At 34.7% G+C, this 22638-nt stretch overlaps 1 protein-coding gene across 6 annotated transcripts in view; it reads left to right on the forward strand.

Annotated features, from left to right (window-relative positions):
- CCDC138 (coiled-coil domain containing 138) overlaps positions 1 to 22638 on the forward strand; it is a 139805-nt gene that overhangs the window by 56038 nt on the left and 61129 nt on the right. For all 6 annotated transcript variants that reach the window (XM_032419466.1, XM_032419468.1, XM_032419469.1 and 3 more), the window contains 2 exons: positions 7715 to 7831; positions 22377 to 22569. In XM_032419466.1, the coding sequence (XP_032275357.1) occupies positions 7715 to 7831; positions 22377 to 22569 (310 nt within the window). The remainder of the gene's footprint in view (positions 1 to 7714; positions 7832 to 22376; positions 22570 to 22638) is intronic.

Here is a 22638-nt window from a genome sequence, read left to right on the forward strand (position 1 = left end):
GGTTGGCATGCAAAAAAATTATTACAAGAATTACTGAGCTCTCTTTAGGAATGACACATTTGGTATCAATAGATTTCCTGTCAGGTCTTTCATTACCATGTATTTTCTGTGTGCTAGCTATTATCTCATTTCTACATATTTCTTGAATGCTTAATTGACTGTTTTGTATATTTAAAAATAACTGCATCTTGATTCTATACTTTAATTTTTTTTAATTTTATTTATTTATTCATGAGAGACAGAGAGAGAGGCAGAAGCAGAGGGAGAAGCAGGCTCCCCGCTCCACAGGGAGCCTGATGCGGGACTCAATCCCAGGAGACTCTGGGATCATGACCTGAGCCGAAAGCAGACGCCCAACTGACTGAGCCACCCAGGCGCCCCTTGATTCTATACTTTGAAAGTTCATTGATGTTTTGGGAAGCTGTTAGAGACCCAAAATGAAGCTTTTAGTACTGTTTCCCTTTATGTATTGATTCCAGAAGAAAAGTAACCTAGAATTTCTAGCCTATTAAAATACGAAATTTGAAGTAATAATTTCTTTTATAAATATTTGGAATGCAATAATCGCAAAAAATTGCGGTTTAGAGGTCTTACTAAAATATTTAACTGGTCCATATACAGATTTCCACAGGTGGCCCCCAAATATTTTTTTATATTTAGTTTCAAATTAGAATCTAACAAGGCAGATATCCATAGAACCCTCCATTCAGCAATTGCAGAATATACATTCCTCTCAAGTGCACCTGGAACGTTTTCCAGCCTAGCACATATGCCAGGCCATAAAAGAAACCTTAATAAATTATAAAAAGTATGTTTTCTGACCACAGTGGGATGAAATTAGAAATCAGTAACAGAACAAAATTTGAGAAAATAACAAATATATGGAAACTAAATATAATATATGCCTTAATAAACAACTGGCCAATGAAGTAATCACACAGGAAATAGAAAGCAAGATGAAAAAAAAAAGAAAACACATGTACCAGAATGTGTGGGATACAGCTAGAACAATACTTTGAGGGAAATGTGTAGCTACAAATGCCTACCTTAGAAAAGATGAACATTCTCAGTAATGTAATCTCTACCATTAGACACTGGAATAGTCGAACAAACTAATCCTAAAGCCAGCAGGAAAGAAGTACTAAAGAGTAGAGCAGAAGTTAGTAAAATATAGAGCAGAAAACCAGTAGAGAACATCAACAGAACTGAAAGTTGGTTCTTTGCAAAGGTTTTGAAACTTGACAAACCTTTAGCTAGATTGGCCAAGTGAAGAGAGACCAAACCAAGATTACTAAAATTAGGAATAAAAGTGGAGACATTATCAGCCTATAAAAAGGTTTATAAGGAAATACTATGAATAATCATAGGCTAATAAAATATAGATAAGTGACAGATTCCTAGAGAGACAGAAACTATCAAAAATGACTCAAGAAGAAAAAGAAATGTTAAATTGATCTGTAACAAGTAAGGAGATTAAATTAATCAAAAGACTACCAACAAAGAAGAGGCCTTCTTTGGTGAAATGGCTTCACTGGTGCATTATACCAGACATTTAAAAAATTAATAAAAATTCTTCACAAACTCTTCTCAAAAATAGAGAAGGGTCCCACACTTACCAACTCATTTTATGAGGCCAGTATTACCATGATACCAAAACCAGGCAGATATATCACAAGAACACTAGAAACCAATCTCTTTTGGTTACTGACACAAAAATCCTCAATCCAATACAGGCAAATTGAATCCAGCCACATATGAAAAGAATTATATACCACAACCGAGTGTATTTTATCCCAGGAATGTAAGGTTGACTTAACCTCCAGAAATCAACTCATGTAATACATGATATCAGTAGAATAAAGACAAAAATCACATGATTTTCTCAGTAGATACAGAAAAAGCATTTGACAATCCAATATACTTTATGATAAAAGCAGTGAAATGCTAGAGATAAAAGGGAACTTCCTTAACCTGATAAAACATATCTACAAAACCATCACAGCTAACATCTTACTTAATGATGAAAAAGTGTATGCTTTCTCTCTAAAATTAGGAACAAGAGAATGCTTACTCTCATCTCTTCTATTCAACATTGTGCTGGAGGTTGTAACCAGGGCAGTTAGTCAAGAAAATGAAATAAAGGCATCCAGAGTAGAAAGAAAGTAAAACTATTTGCAGATGACATGATCTTGTTTATATAAAAACCTAAGGAATTTACTAAAAAACTACTGAAACTAATACACAAATTAAGGTTAAATGATACAAGTTCAGTATTCAAAAAATCAGTTGTTTATATCAGTATAAATACATCAGTATATAATCAGTATTATAAATAATCACCAGCAATGAACAATTTGAAAATGAATTTAAGAAAACAATTCCATTTTCAGTGACACCAAAAAGAATAAAATACTTAGGAATCAGGTTTTCAAAAGAAATGTAAAACTCATGCTCTGAAAACTGTAAAATACTGTTGAAAAATTAAAAAGGTCTAATTAAAATCGAATGACATCCTTATTCACGGATTGGAAGACTTAGCATGCTAATACTTCCTAAACCAATCTACATATTCACTGCAACCCTTATTATAAAATCCCAGCTAGCTTCTTGGCAGAAATTAATAACCTCATCCTGAAATTCATATGGAAATGCCAGGGATGGGGAATATCCAAAACAAGGTTGAAAAAGGACAGAGTTGGAGTCAGACACACACTTCTGATTTTAAGTTTTCCTGCAAAGATACAGTAATGAATAGAATGTGATGTTTGCATAAGGGTAGATATACACATCAAGGGAATAGAATTGAGAATCTAGAAATGAACCCTCACAGTGCATCCAAGGCCTACACATAAGAGGTTAAAAAGTACAAAACTCTTTGAAAAAAACATACAAGTAAATTGTGCCATTGGATTTGGTAATGTTTTCTTAAATATGACACAGAAAGCACAAGGAATCAAAGAAAAAGATAAATTGAGCTTTATCAAAATTTAAAACTTAACTGATTAAAAAATGGGTAAAAGACCTGAATAGACATTTTTTTAAAAGATTTATTTATTTTAGAGAGAGCGCATGCACGCGGCGGGGGAAGGGGAAGAGGGAGAGAGAGAATCTCAAGTAGCCTCCCTGCTGAGCATGGAACCCGATGCAGGGCTTGATCCTATGACCTTGAGATCATGACCTGAGCCGAAATCCGGAGTCGGGTGCTCAACCGACTGAGCCACCCAGCACCCCATGAATAGACATTTTTCCAAAGAAGACATATACATGGCCAATAGGTATATGAAAAAATCAGTATCACTGATAATCCGAGAAGTACAGATCAAAACAAAACTGTGAGATCTCACCTTACACCTAATAGATCTCAAGTATTCTTACCCCCGCACAATGGAAAAAAAAAAGGGTGGATATGTTAATTAGCTTGGTTTTGGTAGTCATTTCACAATGCATGCATATATTAAGACATCACATTGTACACCTTAGATATATTCAATTTTGTCAGTCATTTTAGTAATGGAGGATGTGGGAATAACATGTGAGAAAACATGGAATTGGGAAAAGAGCAGTGTATTTTAATTGTTTACAAAAGGTCTGGATGGCTGGAGTACCAGATGTGAACAGAGAAATGGGCAGAGAGGAAAAAGCAGGGTTGAAGCGTGGTGATCTTTGGGGGCCTTGCCAACCAGTTTGACTTCTATACCTCTGCAGCCCTAGCCCCTTAAAAACACATGTCCAGTAAATGTTGATTGTCGTTGAGACCAAACCAGAAGACAGACAAACCTCCACTGTTGAGAAAATTTTAACTAATAAAAAATGAAATCTGAGACACTTTTTTTTTTTTTAACTTTTATGCTTCAGAGGATACTATCATGAAAGTCAAAAGACAACCCTACTGAAATGGAGAAAATATTTTTCAAATCGTATATCTGATAAGGGACTTCCATCTGAAATATTTTTTTAAAAAGCCTTACAACTCAGTAATAAAAAGAAAGCCTAATTAAAAATGCACTATGGATCTGATTAGACATTTCTCTGAAAATCATATACAAATGGTCAATCAGCACATGAAATTTTGTTCAACATTACTAATTTGGGAAATGCAAATCAAAACCATGTTGATACATCACATCCTACCCAACTAGGATGGCTAAGATAAAAAAAAAAAAAAAAAAACAGATAATTGTGGTCAAAATGTGAATGAAGAAATTGAAACTCATACACTGCTGGTGAAAATGTAAAAAATGTAGAAAATGTAAAACCATGTAGCACCTTTAGAAAATAGTCTAACACTTCCAATTTACTATGTGAGTCAGCAGTTCCACTTCTAGGTATATGCAGGAGAAATGAAGGCATATGTGCACACAGAAATTTGTACATATGAATGTTCATAGCAGATTCATAATAGCCAAATAGTGGAAACAACCCAAATGTCCATCAATGGACAAATGGATAAATAAAATGGTCTGTGTATATAGTGGAATATTATTTGGTGGTAAAAAGGAATGATGTATTTGATGCATGCTACAGCATGAATGAACTTTGAAAATATTGAAAGTGAAAGAAACAAGTCACAAAAGGCCACATATTGTATGATTCCATTTATATGAAAAATCTAGAAAACCTGTATAGAGAAGAGAAGGCAGATCAGTGGTTGCCTCAGGCTGGAGTAGTTGGGGCAAAATATTGAGGCGACTGCTAATGTTAGGGGTTTTAGGGAGTAGGTGATGAAAATGTTCTGATTGTGGTGATGATTTCACAACTGTGTGAATATACTAAAAATCATGTAATTGTACACTTTAAATAGGTGAATTTTATGGTATGTGAATTATAAAATTATTAACAAAAAATTCACCACCACCACCACAACAGAAACAGAAAATATAACCAGCCCTTCTTGGTTCTCTTGGTCTTAGTGTCTTCTAAGTCTCTTTAAACTTAGGATACTTCACTTCCTCCACCATCCTCCTTGCCTCCCATTTTTTATGCTAATAACTTGTTGAAGAGTCAAGCTCAGTTGAGTATCTCACATTCTTTTTTTTTTTTTTAATTTTTTATTTTTTATTTGACAGAGAGAAGAGTACAAGCAGGGGGAGTGGCAGGCAGAGGGAGAGGGAGAAGAAGGCTCCCCACTCAGCAGGGAGCCCAATGCGGGACTCGATCCCAGGACCCTGGGATCATGACCTGAGCCGAAGGCAGACACTTAACCATCTGAGCCACCCAGGCGCCCCAAATATACTTTAATTTTTCTGCATGCTTCCTTTTATTTTTTTTTTATTTATTTATTTTTAAATTTATTTATTTGACAGAGAGATAGCACAAGTAGGCAGAGCGGCAGGCAGAGGGAAAGGGAGAAGCAGGCTCTCTGCTGAGCAGGGAGCCTGATGTGGGGCTCAATCCCAGGACCCTGGGATCATGACCTGAGCCGAAGGCAGCCGCTTAACCGACTGAGCCACCCAGGCGCCCCATGCATGCTTCCTTTTAGTGTTATATAACTTGTATGACAGAATTCTCCTCCTCCTCCTCCCGCTCCTCCTTCTCCTCCTCCCTCTCTCCATCCCCCTCCTCCTCCTCTCCCAAGACCCTGGGATCATGACCTGAGCTGAAGGCAGATGCTTAACAGACTGAGCCACCCCGACGCCCTCTTCACCAGTTTTGAACCTCTTATTAAAATACAGGGTGAGAGGGATTAAGTATATAACATTTTACTGGAATTATGGCCTTGAGAGTAGGTAGTTACTAAATTCCACTCACCCACAAAAGTACAGTTTAGACATTTTTCAACTTGAGGTGTCTTGTAATTTTTCCATTTTGCTTGAAATTTCATTCCAGAAAATGATAACTAAGTAGCAGGAAACCAGTGAAGACCTTTAAGGAGAAAATAGCATCAGGTTTATGCTTTAAAAGGATCCTGTTGGCTGCTACATGGAAATAGGTTTGAAGGTGCCAGAGCAGATGCTGAACAGTTAAGAAACTCTTAAGTAGTTCAGGTGAAATAAGATAGTAATTTGTGTTAGAATCGTGGTTAAGGAATTAGAAGTAGACTGTTGAGGTAAAATAGATGAGACTTGGTAATGGATCTAGTATATAAGTTGTTGTGTCCAGTTTGGCTCCCAGATTTTTGACTTTTGTAACTGGATGAATGTAAGTAGCATTCACTCAAAATAAGAAATACTGGAGTAGATCTGGGTTTGAGCCTCCTTAATCTGATAAATTCTAGACAAGCTGAGTTTGAGATACCAAAATGGATGTGTCTCTTAGGTTTTGATATAAGGGACCAGAGCTCAGCAGAGAGAGATTAAGTAAAGAGATATGTAGAGATATGCGTAGAGATATGTAAATATGGGAGTCATTAGTCTGTATGGGCTAATACTGAATTTGAGGAATCCCAACATTTAATAACCTGGTGAGTGACAGTGAACCAACCAAAGAGACTGATAGTGATTAGAGAAGTAGAAGGAAAACTAGGAGAAATTGGTGTCACAGAAGCCAATCAGTATTTCAGAAGGAGGAAGTGGTCAGTAGTCCCTAGATGGTTCTATGAAAGGTCAAATATGTCCTTCCAAACTCGTATGTTTATTTCCATACCTATTGATCACATCTGTGGTCTAATTACATAGATTTTGTATCCTAACTTTTATTGTTTTTACTTAATTTATCATTAATATTTTTCTTGTTCATAATCTTTAGTTCCCTAAGTGGATATATACTTGACTTAATCATTTCCCTATTGCTAGGTAATTAAGTTACCTCTGCATTTTTGTTCTTGCAAAGAGTGTAACAATAAATAGTTTTGTACATGTGCTTTCGGAGGGGTGTATTTTAGGTGTTTTTCTTAGGCTAATATACTAGAAGTAGTATTATTCCATCAAAGGCTTAGAATATCTTTATGGTCTTGAAATCTTCTAGCAAAATGATATACTTTTGAAGCAGTGTTCATAGACATCTTTTTTAAACAGTTGATTATTTTTACAAATCGACTTTAATTAAGATATTTATGCAAGACAGACATATTAAGAGGAAAATATTACCTTAATTGCTAAAATTTTACTATTAATATTTTTATTTTTATTTTTTATTCATTTTAGACAGAGTGCAAGTGCACCTACCTTTGTGAGCGGGGGAAGGTAGGGGGGGAGGGGCAGAGGGAGAGGAAGAGAGAATCTCAAGCAGACTTTGAGTTGAGGGCAGAGTCCCACATGGGGCTCAATCTCATGACCCTGACATCATAACCTGAACCAAAACCAAGAATCAGACGCTTAACTGACTGAGCCACCTAGGTGCCCCTACTGTTAATATTTTTAATAAACATTCTTTCGTCTATCTCTTTTTCAATATAAATTCATATAGATATTTTATATAAATGGGATCTGATTACACTTGCTCTTTGGTAACCTGCTTTTATCGTCTAAATACAGATTCTATTATTTTTAATGGTTATATATGTATTGTAAATTTATTTAACCATTTGAAGTCCAGAGAATATGTTCATACAGGTTCATCTCCTTAAAATCTTAGATGTGCTACTGCTGGGTTAAAGGATATATGTATTTAAAATTTCAAATACATATTTCTGTACTGTGTTGCATACGGTTTCAAAGTGAGGATTTTTGTTACAGAACTTTTTTCTTTTGAAAAAAAATTTTTGGGAAATTGTGGTAATTGAGTTTTGCCGTCTAACATTACTGTACATTTATAACTTCCATCATTTTATCTTTAGCTTTTGCCTGTGATGACAGAGCAGCTGCAGTGGATGCCATTTGTGAATACAAAACTTCATGAGCCTTTTGTAAAATTTATATATTGGTCTCTAAGACAGCTAGATGCCGGAACACAGGTAATTGATTAATAGGAGTCTATGTTTAAGTGATACTCTGTGTAGTATTATTTCTCTTGATCTTGTTCTTTTACAGATTTTTTTTCTTTGTTCTGTTTATATTTCAGGACTTCCTGCCTTCTTTGCTTTATTCACTACTTTCTCCTTTTATAAATATTATTTCTCAGTGCCCTAGGTTTGATTTAACATGTAACATTGTTTTTTGAGTTTCAAAATTGTAGAAGTATCACTCTTTTAGGTTATTGTTAAAACCACTGTCCCTCCCCTTATTTAACTTACAATTTTTCATATTTTACTGAAGGTAATAGAAATTAAAGATTTCTTGTGTTAATGCCAGTAAATGTACACTAGGTAAATTGGACAGTGATTTTTACAATAGCCTAATCAAAGCAGAAAAATTATTCCAGCATCTTATAAAATGAACCATACATGCTACCTATTCCTATAAGGTTCATTCAATTTAAATTTAATGTCATGCATATGTAATCATTTGTGCTATGAGCTGTAGTAGTTTTGTAAAATTTTATTTCCTTAGTTAGTATTCATAAATACTGGTATAGCTTTCATTTACTTAACTGAGAGAAACAAATTTGTGCTTGGGTAGTGTAATCTTGGTCCTGTAGAATTTGGGAAGCACACAGCTAAACCACTTAGAGCAGTACTGATGATTAAGTAGTATTAATTGAGTCATGTGATTAAGTAGTATTGAGTCATGTGATTATTATGTAGTGTGATGGTTAAGGTTAAGGAAAAATTTCTTTCCTTAGGTTGTATCTGAAATATTTTGCTTCTGTGGTGCATAAGTAAGCACATGAGCATGTATGCACACATGTGCATGTGCCCCCCCAAATATAATTTTTAATTTATTGGTCGTAACTACGTGTTTCACTAAACAAAGTTATATGGATTATTAGGTCTTGTAATGTTGCTATCTTCTTTTTACAATTTGATTTTGCTATTTGTATTATGGTTTCTGAAAATGGTTGGCTGAATGCTTGCTCTCAGCCACAAAAGGCGAGGCTCAGAAATTGAGCGAAATTTTCTTTTATCTTCCTTCCAACTATTCTTATCATTTTCCTTTAGATAATTTATCATTTATTTTTATCTATAAATATATACTCTGTACCTTACTTTGTGTGCTCTTCTAGACAGTACTGCCAGCCTGCATCTGCGTTTCTACTGAAAAGTAGCATTCTTGCCACTGTCCCATTTGTTTATGCAACATTTATAGATGGATTTCTAGTATTTTAGTTTTAATAATTGTCTGATTGCATGTACTTTTTAAAATTAAGCTTTTTATTTTGAGATAATTGTAGATTGGCTTGTAGTAATAAGAACTAATACAGAGAAATCACTTGTGTCCCTAACCCACTTTCCCCCAGTGGTAACATCTTACAAAACTAGTACAATATCACAACCACAATATTGACATTGATATAGTCAAAATAACAACAGTTTAATCACCAGATTCCTCATGTTGTTTTTTTTATGTATACAGACTTTTATTTTTTAGAGCAAATTTAGGTTCACAACAAAATTGAACACAGATTTCCCATATACTCCTTGATCCCACATATATACTGCCTCCCACACTATCAGCTTCTTGCACCAGAATTTGTTATAAATTGTTACAGTTTGTTACAATTGGTGAACCTACGTTGATATGTCATTTCACTCCCAAGTCCATAGTTTACATACATTAGGATTCACTCTTGGTGTTTTACATTCTCTGAGTTTTGACAAAAATATAATGGTGTGTAACCGCCAAATATAGTATCATATGGAATAATTTGTTACTAAAAATAATTTGCCCTAAAAATCCTCTGTGCCTGCCTAGTCATGCTTCCCTCACCCCTAACTCCTGCAAACCACTAATCCTTTTACTCTTTGCCTTTTACATAATATGATAGCTTTTCCTTTTACAGAGTATCATATAGCTTAGAATTAGCCTTTTCAGATTGGCTTCTTTCACTTAGCAATATGCATTTAAGATTCCTCCATGTCTTTTCATGGTTTGATAGCTCATTTCTTTTCAGTGCTGAATAATATTCCATCGTCTAGATGTACCACAGTTTATCCATTTACCTACTGAAGGACATCTTGATTGCTTCCAAGTTTTAGCAAGTATGAATAAAGATGGTATAAACATCCATGTGCAGGTTTTTGTATGGACATTAGTTTTCAACTCCTTTGGGTAAATACCTAGGAGCGCAATTGTTGGATAGATACGGTAAGAGTACGTTTAGTTCTTTGAAAAACTATAAGCTGCCTTCCAAAGTGGCTACACAATTTTACATTTCCAGCAGCAGTGAATGAGAATTTCTGTTGCTCCACATCCTCATCAACATTTGGTGTTGTCAGTGTTTTGTGTTTTGGCTATTCTAATTGGTGTATAGTCAAATCTGGTTGTTTAAATTTGTAATTCCCTAATGGCATACTGTTGAGCATCTTTTCATATGCCTGTTTGCCATCTGTATATTTTCTTTGGTGAGGTTTCCAGGTTCTTTGCCCATTTTTTAATTGGGTTGTTTTTAGAATTCTTTCTCTATTTTGGATCACAGTTCTTTATCAAATGTGTCTTTGTAAATATTTTCTCCCAATCTATGGCTTGTTTCTCATTCCTTTGACAGAGTAGTTTTTAATTTTAATGAAGTCCAGCTTCTCAGTTATTTTTTGTGGATCATGCCTTTGGTGCTATATCTAAAAATCATTTACTGTATCCAAGGTATTGTATATTCTTGGAGAATTGACTATCATTATGTGGTGCCCTCTTTCCCTGGTAACTTTCCTTGCTCTGAAGTCTGTTTTGTCTGAGATTAATAAAGTTATTCTGGCTTTTTTTTGATTAGTGTTAGCATAGTATATCTTTCTATCTATTTACTTTTAATCTGTATTTGTCTTTATATTTAAAGTGGGTTTCTGGGGCGCCTGGGTGGCTCAGTCGTTGGGCATCTGCCTTGGGCTCAGGTCATGATCCCAGAATCCCAGGATTGAGCCCCGGATTAGGCTCTCTGCTCAGTGGGAAGCCTGCTTCTCCCTCTCCCACTCCCCCTGCTTGTATTCCCTCTCTCACTGTCTCTCTCTGTCAAATAAATAAATAAAATCTTAAAAAAAAAAAAAGTGGGTTTCTATCCATTTACTTTTAATCTGTATTTGTCTTTATATTTAAAGTGGGTTTCTTATAGACAGTGTATAGTGGGTCTTTTATTTTGATTCACTCTAATAGTCTCTTAATTGGTGTATTTTGACGATTGATGTTGAAAGTGATTATTGATATTGTTTGATTAATATCTACCATAGTTTTTACTATTTTTTATTCATCGACAGTTGTTCTTTGTTCCTGTTTTGTTCTTTTTCTGCCTTTTGTGGTTTTAATTGGACATTTTATAGGCTTCTACTTTCCCTTCTTTCTTAGCATATCAGTTGTACTTCTTTTTTAATTTTTTTAGTGGTTGCCCTACTGTTTGCAATATGAATTCACAACTAATCTAAATTCATTTTCAAATTACACTATACAGCTTTACGTGTAGTGTGAGTATCTTATAATACAGTACACCCACCTTATCTGTGGTTTCACTTTCTGTGGTTTCAGTTACCCACGGTTAACCACAGGCTGGAAGCAGATGACCCTCCTTCTGAAGTACTGTCAGAAGGTCATTATTAGCCTAACGCTAAGTAAGGTCACAATGCCTGTTTCATTCGCTCACTTCATCTCATCCTGTAGATATTTTACCATGTTACGTCATCATAAGAAGGATGATGAGTACCGTACAATAAGATATTTTGAGAGAGAAAGAGAGAGACACCACATTCACATAACTTTTATTATATTGTTATAATCTATTTTATTATCAGTTATTGTTGTTAATCTCTTACTATGCCTAACTTATAAATTAAACTTTATCATAGGTATGTATGTATAGGAAAAGACATAGTATATAAAGTTTGGTACTGTCCATTGTTTCAGGTATCCCCCCTGGGGGTCTTGGAACACATGCCCCCCAGATAAGCGGGGACTACTGTAACAAAATACTGCTGATTTCTTCCTCCTGTCCTGTATTCCCTCGTATCATTCCTATCATTCATTTCACTTACACATAAGCATACATAAGCATGCATATGTACACACATGCACATGCACACACACAGGCATTCATAATCAAACACAGTGTTGCTATTGTTTTCAACAAACTTATCTGTTAGATCAGTTAATAAAAGATAAAAGTCTTTATGTACACTTATTCCTTCTCTAATGCTTTTTCTTTATGCACATCCAGGTTTCCAAGCTATATGATTTTCCTTCTCTCTAAAGAACTTTTATTAATATTACTTTCAGGGCTGCTCTACTGGTAACAGATTCCTTCAATTTTTGTTGATCTGAGAAAATATTTATTTTTGATGGATAATTTCACAGTATATAGAATTCTAGGTTGGTGGAGTTTTTTTCTCAATATTTTAAATATTTCATTCTATTTTCTTTGTGCCTACATGGTTTTTGAGGAGAAATTGGATATAATTCTTATCTTTGCTTCTCTATGAATAAGCTGTTTATTCCTCTGGCTTCTATCAAGATTTTTTTTTTAAAGTTTTTATTTTCTGCAGTTTGAATATGATATGCTTTGGTGTAGGTTTTTTGGGGGGTTGGTATTTATCCTTCTTGGTGTTCTCTGAGCTTCCTGGTTTTGTTTCCTATGTTAATTTGGAGGAAACTCTGTCATTACTGTTTCAAATATTTCTTTTATTTCTTTTATTTTCCTTCTGGTATTTCTGTTACCTGTATTACACCTTTTATAATTGTCCCATAATTTTTGGATATTCTGTTCCATTTTATCCAGTCTGTGTTTTTCTCTTTGTATTCTAGTTTTTGAAGTTTCTAATGATGTACCTTTAGACTTAGAGATTATTTCTTCATCCCTGTCTAGTCTACTAATGGGCCCACCAAAGACATTCTTCATTCACAGTGTTTCTGATCTCTAGTATTTCTTTTTGATTCTTTCTTAGAATTTCCATCTCTCTGCTTACATCACTCATCGGTTCTTGTGTGTTGTGTACTTTTTTCATGAGAATCTTAGAATATTAATCATAGTTGTTCTAAATTCTATCTGCTTATTCCAACATTCCTACCATATTTGAGTCTGAATCTGATGCTTGCTCTGTCTTTTCAAACTGTGGATTTTTGCCTTTTAGCATGCCTTGTGATTTTTTCCTGTTATCTGGACATGATGTACCATGTAAAAGTGACTGCTGTAAATGGACCTTTAATACATCCAAAATGTGCAGGAAGAAGTTCTGTAGTTGTATGATTCAATCTCAGTCTTTTGGTGAGCTTGTGTCCCTGGGCTGTGAACTTCATAAGTGCTTCCCAGTTTTTCTCCCCCTGAAGTGGGGCAGGATTGCTAGAGCAGGCTGAGTTTTGCTGTTTCCTTTCCCCTAAGTCCCTAAATCTTTTAGACTCTGATAAAAGCCCACTAGATTAAGCTCTGGTAAAGTAGTTTTCTTGAGGACCAGTCTTGTTGTAACAAGAACAAAATTGTGTCACTTTTTCACTCCCCCTACCTGAAGCATGAGGGGATTTTTCTCTAGCCTTCACTGTGAGAACTGTGAGAGCTCCTGGAGCTAAAACCAATAAAATTTGGGAACTCACTTGTGACTGGCCCTAGCTGGCATTTTTAACTCTCAAACTTGTTCACATTGGGCCCCCAGCAATTTTCAGCTCAGATTTTCCTGTGCTGGTACCATTTCCCGCAGAGGTTTCAGCTCATGGGTTTCTGCCATAGTAAGTTGTAATTCTCTGGATTCTCCTCTCTCTCCAAATTCTGGGTTTTGCCCTGTGATCTCACTTCTAGTGGATCTAAGAAAGCTGTCAATTTTTCAGTTGTTCAGTTTTTTACTTGTTAGGATGGAGTGACAACTTCCAAACCCCTTACCCACCTGACAGGAAATCAGAAGTCCTCGTGTTACCTTTTATAACAATACCCACTTTCCTCCTGCCCTACCCCTTCTTTAATTCCTCTAACCACTAACTTCTTTTTCTCCATTTCTAGAATTTTGTCAAATCACAAATGTTATTTGAATGGACTATTCAGTATGTAACCCCTTGAAATTGGCTTTTTTTTCCACTTAGCATAATTTGCTGGAGATCTGTTTTAGTTTTGGCACTACTTTTTATTGATTCCATGATAGGAATGTACCACATTTTAACCATTCATTGGTTAAAGGAAACTAATTTTTGGCTATTATAAATGCTGTAAACATTGATGTGCTGGTTTTTGTGTATAAATAAGTTTTATTCCTCTGGGATAAATGTCCAAGAATATAGTTGTTATACAGTAGCTGCATGTTTAATTTTTTAGTAAACTGCCAAATTTTAAGAGTGATTTTATTAATTTACCCTCTCACTAGCAATATCTGAGTGATCTAGTTTCTCCATGACCTCACCAGCATTTAGTGTTGTTACTGTTTTTTATTTTCACCATTCTTAATAGTATTGTTTTCTCATTGGAGTTTTAATTTGTGTCTCTCCAGTGGCTAAACATATCTTTTCATGTGTTTGCTTTCCACAGGTATATCTTCTTCAGTCTATTTGTGTCTTTTGCCCATTATTTAATTGGACTCTTTGTTTTCCATTGTTGAGTTTTGAGAGTTCTTTATATATTTTAGATACTAGTCCTTTGTTGGGTATGTCATTTGGAAATATTTTTTTTCTTTCTTGTATTTTCATCCTCTTAACAGGGTCTTTTGCAGAGCTTTTAAATTTTAATGATTTCCAGTCAGTTTTTCCTTTTGTGGATGTTGCTTTTGGGGTCAAGTGTAAGAATTTGTTGCCTAACCCTAGATTGTGAAGATTTTCTCCTTTTTTTTTTTTTCTTAAAAGTTTTATACTTTTGCATTTTACATGTAAGTCCATGTACAGTTTGAGTTAGTTTTGTATAAGGTATGAGATTTAGATCAAGGTTAATAAATGTCCAATTTTTCCAGCACCATTTATTGTAAAGCCTTTCCTTCGTCTGTACCGTTGTCAGTTGGGAATAATTCTGTGGGTCTCTTTCTGGGTTCTCTCTTATGTTCCATGTATCTGTGTGTCTGTTCCTTTGCCAGTTCTATACTGTTGATTCCTGTACCTTTATAATATGTTTTGAAGTTGGGTATATTGATCTCTTCCCATTTTATTATTGTTTTTCAAAAATATTTTAACTATAATAGTTCCTTTGACTTTCCTTATAAATTTTAGAATAATCTTCTCTATCCACAAAATATCTTACAGGGATTTTGATAGGAATTGCATTAACCTGTATATAAATTTGAGAAAAATTGACATCTTTACTGTGTTGAGTCTTCCAGTTCAGGAACATGATATGTTTCTCCATTTTATTTAGAAATTTGATTTCTTTCATCCATGATATGTGGGGTTAAGCATAAAATTCCTGTACATTACTTGTTAGATTTTCAGCTGCATATTTAATGTTTTTGAGTGATTGCTGTTGGTATTTTTAAAATTTTGGTGTGGTACTCTGTTCATTCTGTATCCTGTGACCATGCTCTTACTAGTTTTAAGATTTGTCCTGAAGATTCTTTGGAATTTTCTACATAGTCATGGATCTGCAAATAAGGAAAGTTTTTTGTTTTACTTTTTTTTCTTTTGACATGTATGCCTTTAATTTTTCTTTTACATTAGCTACAATATCTAGGACTATGGTAAATATGAATGATAATGGACATCATTGGCTTGTTCTTGATCTTGGGGGGAACACAGTGAGTCCTTCACTATTAATTATAATATTAGCTATAGTTTTATAGATGTTTTTTATCAAGTTTAGTTCCCCTTTATTCCTATTTTTCTGAAGTTTTTTTTTTTATCATGAATGAACGTTGAAACTTTTTTCAAATAATTTTTTGCATTTATTGATATGACCGTGTGATTTTTTTTTCTTTAACCTGATAATGTGGTGCATTACTGATTGGCTTTCAAATACTGAATTAGCCATGTTTTCCTGAAATAAACCCCACTTGGCCGTGTTGTATAGTTCTTTTTATATTTGCTGAATTCTGTTTGCTAATATTTTGTTAAAGAGTCTATATTCATTAGGGATATTGGTCTGCAGTTTTCTATTCTTTTATACTATCTTTGTCTGGTTTTGTATCAAGGTAGTACTATGTTCATGAAATTAATTGGTAAGTGTTCCATCCTTTTTTTCTGAAAGAAATTAGATTTAGTGTTAATTCTTCTTTAGACTTTTGGTAGAATTCTTCCATGAAACTGTCAGCCGAGAGATGTCTTTTGGGGAGATGTTTTAAAAATTGTTTATTTCTTTAAAAAAATTGTATGTATTTATTTGACAGAGAGACAGCACAAACGGGGAGCAGCAGGCAGAGGGAGAAGCAGGCTCCCCACTGAGCAGGGAGCCTGATGTGGGGCTCGATCCCAGGACCCTGTAATCATGATCTGAGCCAAAGGCAGACGCTTAATTGACTGAGCCACCCAGGCGCCCTGGGGAGATTTTAAATTATGAATTCAAGTTCCTTAATAGTTATAGGGATATTATTAATTCATATAAGTGATTTGTAGAAGTTTGTGCTTTTCAGGGAATGGAATGAACAATTTTGTCTAAGCTGTTCAATATATATGTGTAAAGTTTTTCATACTATTCTCTTAATATCCTTTTGATGTCCTCAGTGTTTGTAGTAATACCTTCTATTTCATTCCTAGTATTGATAATGTATGTCATTTTTTTTTGTTGTTCTTGCCAGAAGTTTGTTTTGTTGATTTTTTAAAAAGGACCATCTTTCTGTTTCATTATTTTATAGTTTTCATTTTTATCTCTTTATTATTTCCTTCCTTCTGTTTGCTTTGGATTTATTTTGTTCTTTTTTTAGGTTACTAGGTAAAAACTTAGATTATTCATTTGAGACTTTTTTTTCTAACATAATGCTATTTTTAGTGCTGTTTTTCTGTCAGCACTTCTTTAACTGTGTCCCACAAATTTTGATATGTTACATTTTCATTTCTTCCAATTTAATGTATTTTAAAAATTTCCCTTGAGACTTCCTCTTTGACCATGAATTATTTATAAGTTTGTTTTAGATCTTTCTTTTACCTTTCTGTTTTTCTGGTTTGGTTGTGTTGTTGACATTATTTGGCTGAGGATGTGTATTCTGCTCTTGTGTGGGTGTTCTATAAATGTGGATTAGATCCTGCTCATTGATGGCGTTTTTTAGTTAGTTTATATCCTTGTTACTGTTCTGTCTAGTTGTATCTAGTGTTTAGAGAAGTCTTCAGCTATAATTGTGAATTTATATATTTCTCCTGTTTATCATTTTTGCCTATGTTTTGCAATTCTGTTGCTTTGTGCATATAAATTTACATGTTTTTAGTGGATTAACTCTTTTATGATTATGTAATATCTCTCACTATACTTGGTAATTTTCTTTGCTCTGAGATCTCTGATATTAATATAAGCACTCTGCTCTCCTTAGATTCATGATGTCCTTTTCCATTCTTTTAATTTAGACCTGTTTGCATTGTTATATTTGAAATGAGTTTTTGTAGATAGCATGTAGCTAGATTTTGTTTTTTAATCAACTTTATCAAGTTCTGTGTTTTAATTGGTATATTTAGGCCATTTATATTTAATGTAGTTATTGATATGTTAGGGCTTAAGTTTGTTATTTTTTGTTTACTGTTTGTTTTTGTGTATCTTTTTCATTTCTCTGGGTTTTCTTTTCCCCTGCTTTGCTGTAGGTTACTTGAACGTTTTTTAAAACTCCATTTTGGTTTATTTATAGTTTTGAGTATTTCTCTTTTTATAGTTTTTATATTAGTCCTTCTAGGTATCAGATTGTATATAGATAACTTACCACATTCTACTGGTGTTTTCATTTTGCTAATTCAACTGAAGTATAGACACCTTGCGTTTTGGGATGCCTGGGTGGCTCAGTCGGTTAAGTGGCTGCCTTCGGCTGAGGTTATGATCCCAGGGTCCTGGGATCAAAGTCCCACATCGGGCTCCTTGCTCAGCGGGGAGCCTGCTTCTCCCTCTGTCTGCTGCTCTCCCTGCTTGTGCTCTCTCCGTCTCTCTCTGACAAATAAATTAAATTAAAAATAATAAATAAATAAATAAAATCTTAAAAGAAACCTTGCCTTTTTATCCCTTCATTAATCTACCCTCTATAATATTAATATCTTCTACATATATTTAAAATCACATTAGTGTTATAATTTTTGCATAACTGTCAAACTTAAAACTCAGAAGGAGAAGGAAAGTCTGTTGTATTTGCCCATATTTTGCTTACTGAGTTCTTCCTTCCAGATATTCCAAGGTTCTTCTTTTATTATTTCATTAATCATAGAGAACTTCTCTTAGGTAGCCTTTTAGAATAGGTCTGCTGATGACAAACTGTTTTAGTTTCACTTCATTGAGTGTCCTAGTTTCCTCTATATTCCTGAAGGATAATTTCACTGGGTATAGGATTCTGAGATGATAGTTCTTTTCTTAAAATACTTGAAAAATGTTGTACTAATTTCTTCTAGACAACTTCCATGGCTTATGATAAGGAATCCACTGTTGCTTGAATTGCTTGCTTCGTGTATGTTAATTTCTCTGTTACTGCTTTCAGTTGTTTTCTTTTTTCTCTAGGTTTCATAAGTTGGTTATGATATATCTTGTTGATCACTTTGGATTTATCCTTTCTGGGGTTTGGTCAATTTCTTCAGTGTCTAGATTTATTTATTTAGCCAATCTGGGAAGTTTTCAGCCATTATTTCTTCAAGTATTTTTTCAGCACTACCTCATGCTTCTTTTCCTTCCAGGATACTGATTGACAGGGTTACTAAATCTTTTGTTATAGTTCCTCAGTTCCTGGAATCTCTAATTTCCCCTCCGTGGTTTTTTTTTTTTGTTTTTTTTTTTTGTTTTTCCAGTTCAGTGTTCAGATTGGGTAAATTCTGTTTTGTTTTGTTTTTTTTTAAGGTTTATTTATTTATTTATTTGACAGAGAGAGACACAGCGAGAGAGGGAACACAGCAGGGGGAGTGGGAGAGGGAGAAGCAGGCTCTCTGCAGAGCGGGGAGCCCGATGCGGGGCTCGATCCCAGGACCCTGGGATCATGACGTGAGCTGAAGGCAGACGCTTAACGACTGAGCCACCCAGGCGCCCTAACATTTTGGATTCTTATTAAGGATATTTGCTGTGGGTCTTTTGTATATGGCCTTTATCATGTGGACGTATGTTCTTTCTATCCCTTCTTTCTTGAGGCCTTTTATCAAGAAAGGATGCTGTATTTTGTCAAATGCTTTCTGCGTCTATTGAGAGGATCATATGATTCTTATCCTTTCTTTTATTAATATGATATATCATGTTGATTGTTTTGCGGATATTGAATCACCCTGCAGCCCAGGAATAAATCCCATTTGATTGTGGTGAAAAATCCCTTTAATGTACTGTTGGATTCAGTTAGCTAGTGAACCTATCTGTTTTTAATTTTGGTTACTGTATTTTCAGTTATAAAATTTCCATTTGGTTCTTTATATTTTCTTTGGTAAGACTTTCTATTTCTTTGTTGAAATTTTCTATTTTACATTTTTTAAAAAATGCATAATTATAAATTTTATCATGGCTGCTTTAAAATGTTTGTCAGATAATTCTAACATCTTTGTGCCATTGGTGTTGGCAGTTACTGATTTTCGTTCAGTTTGAGATCTTCCAGGTTTTTGTGTGATTAGTGATTTTTTATTGAAAACTGGACATTTGATATTATAAGGCTCTGGGTCTCTTTTTTATCTGGCTTTCTTTTGACACTGCTCTTGCAGAGGAAATACAGGATGGCTCTCTTTATTGCCTAGTTAAGTAGAAGTCCAGGTTCCCCACCAGGCTTCTATTGCTATCTGGGGGGGGGGGGGGGAGTTCTGGTTCCCACTAGGCCTCCACTGATATCTCCCTAACTGGGAGGGATGGGAGTGCCTCATTACTACCCCTCACATTGCATTCATGAACACCTTGTTACTGCCTGGTTGAGGGTAGAAGTATAGGCTGTCCTTGGAATTTTGCTCATCTAGGTGGATGTTGGACCACAGATCTTTCTATAGTGTTTGGTTGGATTGTGGTTTTGTCTAAAAGTTTCTTGTCTTGGGGCACCTCGGTGGCTCAGTTGGTTAAGTATCTGACTCTTGACTTCGGCTCAGGTCATGATTTCAGCATTGTGAGATCAAGCCCCACATCAGGCTCTGTGCTAGGCATGAAGCCAGCTTAAGATTCTCTTTTTCCCTCTGCCCCTCCCCCCCCTCTAAAACTAAAATTAAAAAATGGAAGTTTTTTGTCTTGCAAGGCTGCTCTTTTCTTAGACTTTTGGCTAGAGAGAGCAGACTTATGTTGGGGCTTTTTTTTGTCTGTAGTTTCCAGGTTGCCAGCCTTTTCAGCTTCAAGCCTGAGAAATATGAGGCATCAGGAAACTTCTAGAATTTCTAATATTTTCTCCTATTTTTATACCAGGGTTTTAAAAAACATACGTATTATCTTTTCCTAATGATATTAAAAACTTATTTAAATTTTTTTTTATTTGAGTATAGTTGACACACAGTGTTAAATTAGTTTCAAGTATACAACATACTGATTCAACTTTTCTATACTTAGGCTTTGCTCATTACAAGTGTAGGTACCAAATGTCTCTATATAGCACTATTATAATATCATTGACTGTATTCCCTGTGCTGTGCCTTTATTCCTGTGACTTATTCCTTCCATGACTGGAAGCTTGTATCTCCCTCTCCCCTTCACCCATCTTGCCCTTCTTCTCACCCCCCTTCCCTCTGGCAACCATCAGTTTGTTCTTTGTATTTAAAGATTGATTCCACTTTTTGTTTATTCATTTTTTTTTTAGATTCCATATATGAATGAAATCATATGGTATTTGTCTTTCTCAGTCTGACTTATTTCACTTAACATAATACCCTATAGGTCCATCCATGTTGTCACAAATGGCAAAATCTCATCTGTTTTTTTGGCTGCATAATATTCCACTGTGTATGTATTGTGTGTGTGTACATACACACACACACCCCCCACACACCTTATCCAGTCACCTGTTGATGAACACTTAGGTTGCTTCCATATCATGGCTATTGTAAATAATGCTGCAATAAACATAGGAGTGTATATATCTTTTTAAATTAATGTTTTTGTTTTCTTTGAGTAAATAACTAATAGTGGAATTACTGGATCATATTGTATCTTTTTTAATTTTTTGAGAAACCTCCATACTGTTTTCCACAATGGCTATACCAGTTTACATTCCTACCAATAGTGTATGAGGCTTCCTTTTTCAGATTTAAGGTTTATAGACTGTATATTTAAATTAAATTGCATTTGTTATGCCACTCACCACCCAATCATTGTGCCTTTTGATCCCCATAAAATCTCAATATATCTCTCTAATTTTATTTTATTTTTTTAATTATTATTTTTTTAGAGAGTGGGGGAGGTGCAGAGGGTAAGAGAGAATCTCAAGCAGGCTCAACACCCAGCGTGGAGCCCGACACAGGGCTTGATCTCACAACCCTGAGATCATGACCTGAGCTGAGATCAAGAGTTGGACACTTAACTGACTGAGCCACCCAGGCACCCCTATCTCTCTAATTTTAATATGCTGAAATTCTAAAGCAAATACTTGTTACCCATATTTAAGTTACTTCTAAGTCTGGCTCATGTGCTCTCATCTGTAGCAGTGTAAAATGGTTTTCCTTTATTTGGTTCTTAAAATATATGTGGAATATCATAAAAGCTTATATTATTTTAGAAGTATTTACATGTCAGTATTTCTGTTTTGCCCATTGTCTTGTTTTAGTTTATTCACCATGAGAATTATCCATGATTCTAAATTTTTTTTTAAGATTTTATTTGAGAGAGAGAGAGCACAAACAGGGAGAAGGGAAGAGGGAGAGGGAGGAGCAGGGAGCCCAATGTGGGGCTTGATCCCAGGACCCCGGAATCATGACCTGAGCAGAAGGCAGATGCTTAACCAGCTGAGCCACCCAAGTGCTCCAGAATTATCCATGAATCTAACCCAGTATTTTATTCTTCAGCAGGTGTTAAAAGTTAGTTATTAAAATCACTGTGATGGTTATGATCATAGTAAGCTGTAAAGCAGTGAGGCCCTAAATAATCACTTTATAAGCTAACACTGTAAGATACACCCAAGAAGCCATTTGTCAGTAATGGTGGAGGAGTGAAGAACCTGTAGTGTCTACTTTTCCGTTCCTTTGATTTCTCTATGCCAGAAACATATCATGATCTGATGTTCTTAAATATTTTCAAATTGAATTTTGTCTCAATTCTCCTAATTTTTTCTTAGTAGACTGCTCATTTCTTTTAGAAAAAGTCATAAATAATTTTTAAAAGTTGATTATAAAATTACTTTTTTAATTTTGCATATTTCTAACCCATTTTTTAATTAGAAAAAATTGACTTATTTTTAGTTTCTGTATTTGATTGTAGTATTTGAAATATATCATGGACATAAATAAATATACTAGGGTGGTACATATTTTTAACAGCATTCAACCATGACATCAACATTGAGGAGATTGGGTGAAGACATATTCAAAGGAGTAGTAACGAAGGGAATTCAAGATAATTCTTTAGAACATTCAGTGGAGAATAAACCAAAGACAGCTGCTTTCTTTAAGAGCTCCAATTTACCATTGAGATTTTTATCAACGTTAATTGTTCTCAAAACAGTCACTCAAGGTAAGCTTTTACTTGTGCTTATGGCATATTTTTTCATAAACAGAAGAGAATACTATATTGTGAAGTAAT

The sequence above is a fragment of the Phoca vitulina genome, unplaced genomic scaffold (assembly GCF_004348235.1).
Source record: "Phoca vitulina isolate PV1807 unplaced genomic scaffold, GSC_HSeal_1.0 scaffold22, whole genome shotgun sequence".
NCBI classification, from domain to species: domain Eukaryota; kingdom Metazoa; phylum Chordata; class Mammalia; order Carnivora; family Phocidae; genus Phoca; species Phoca vitulina.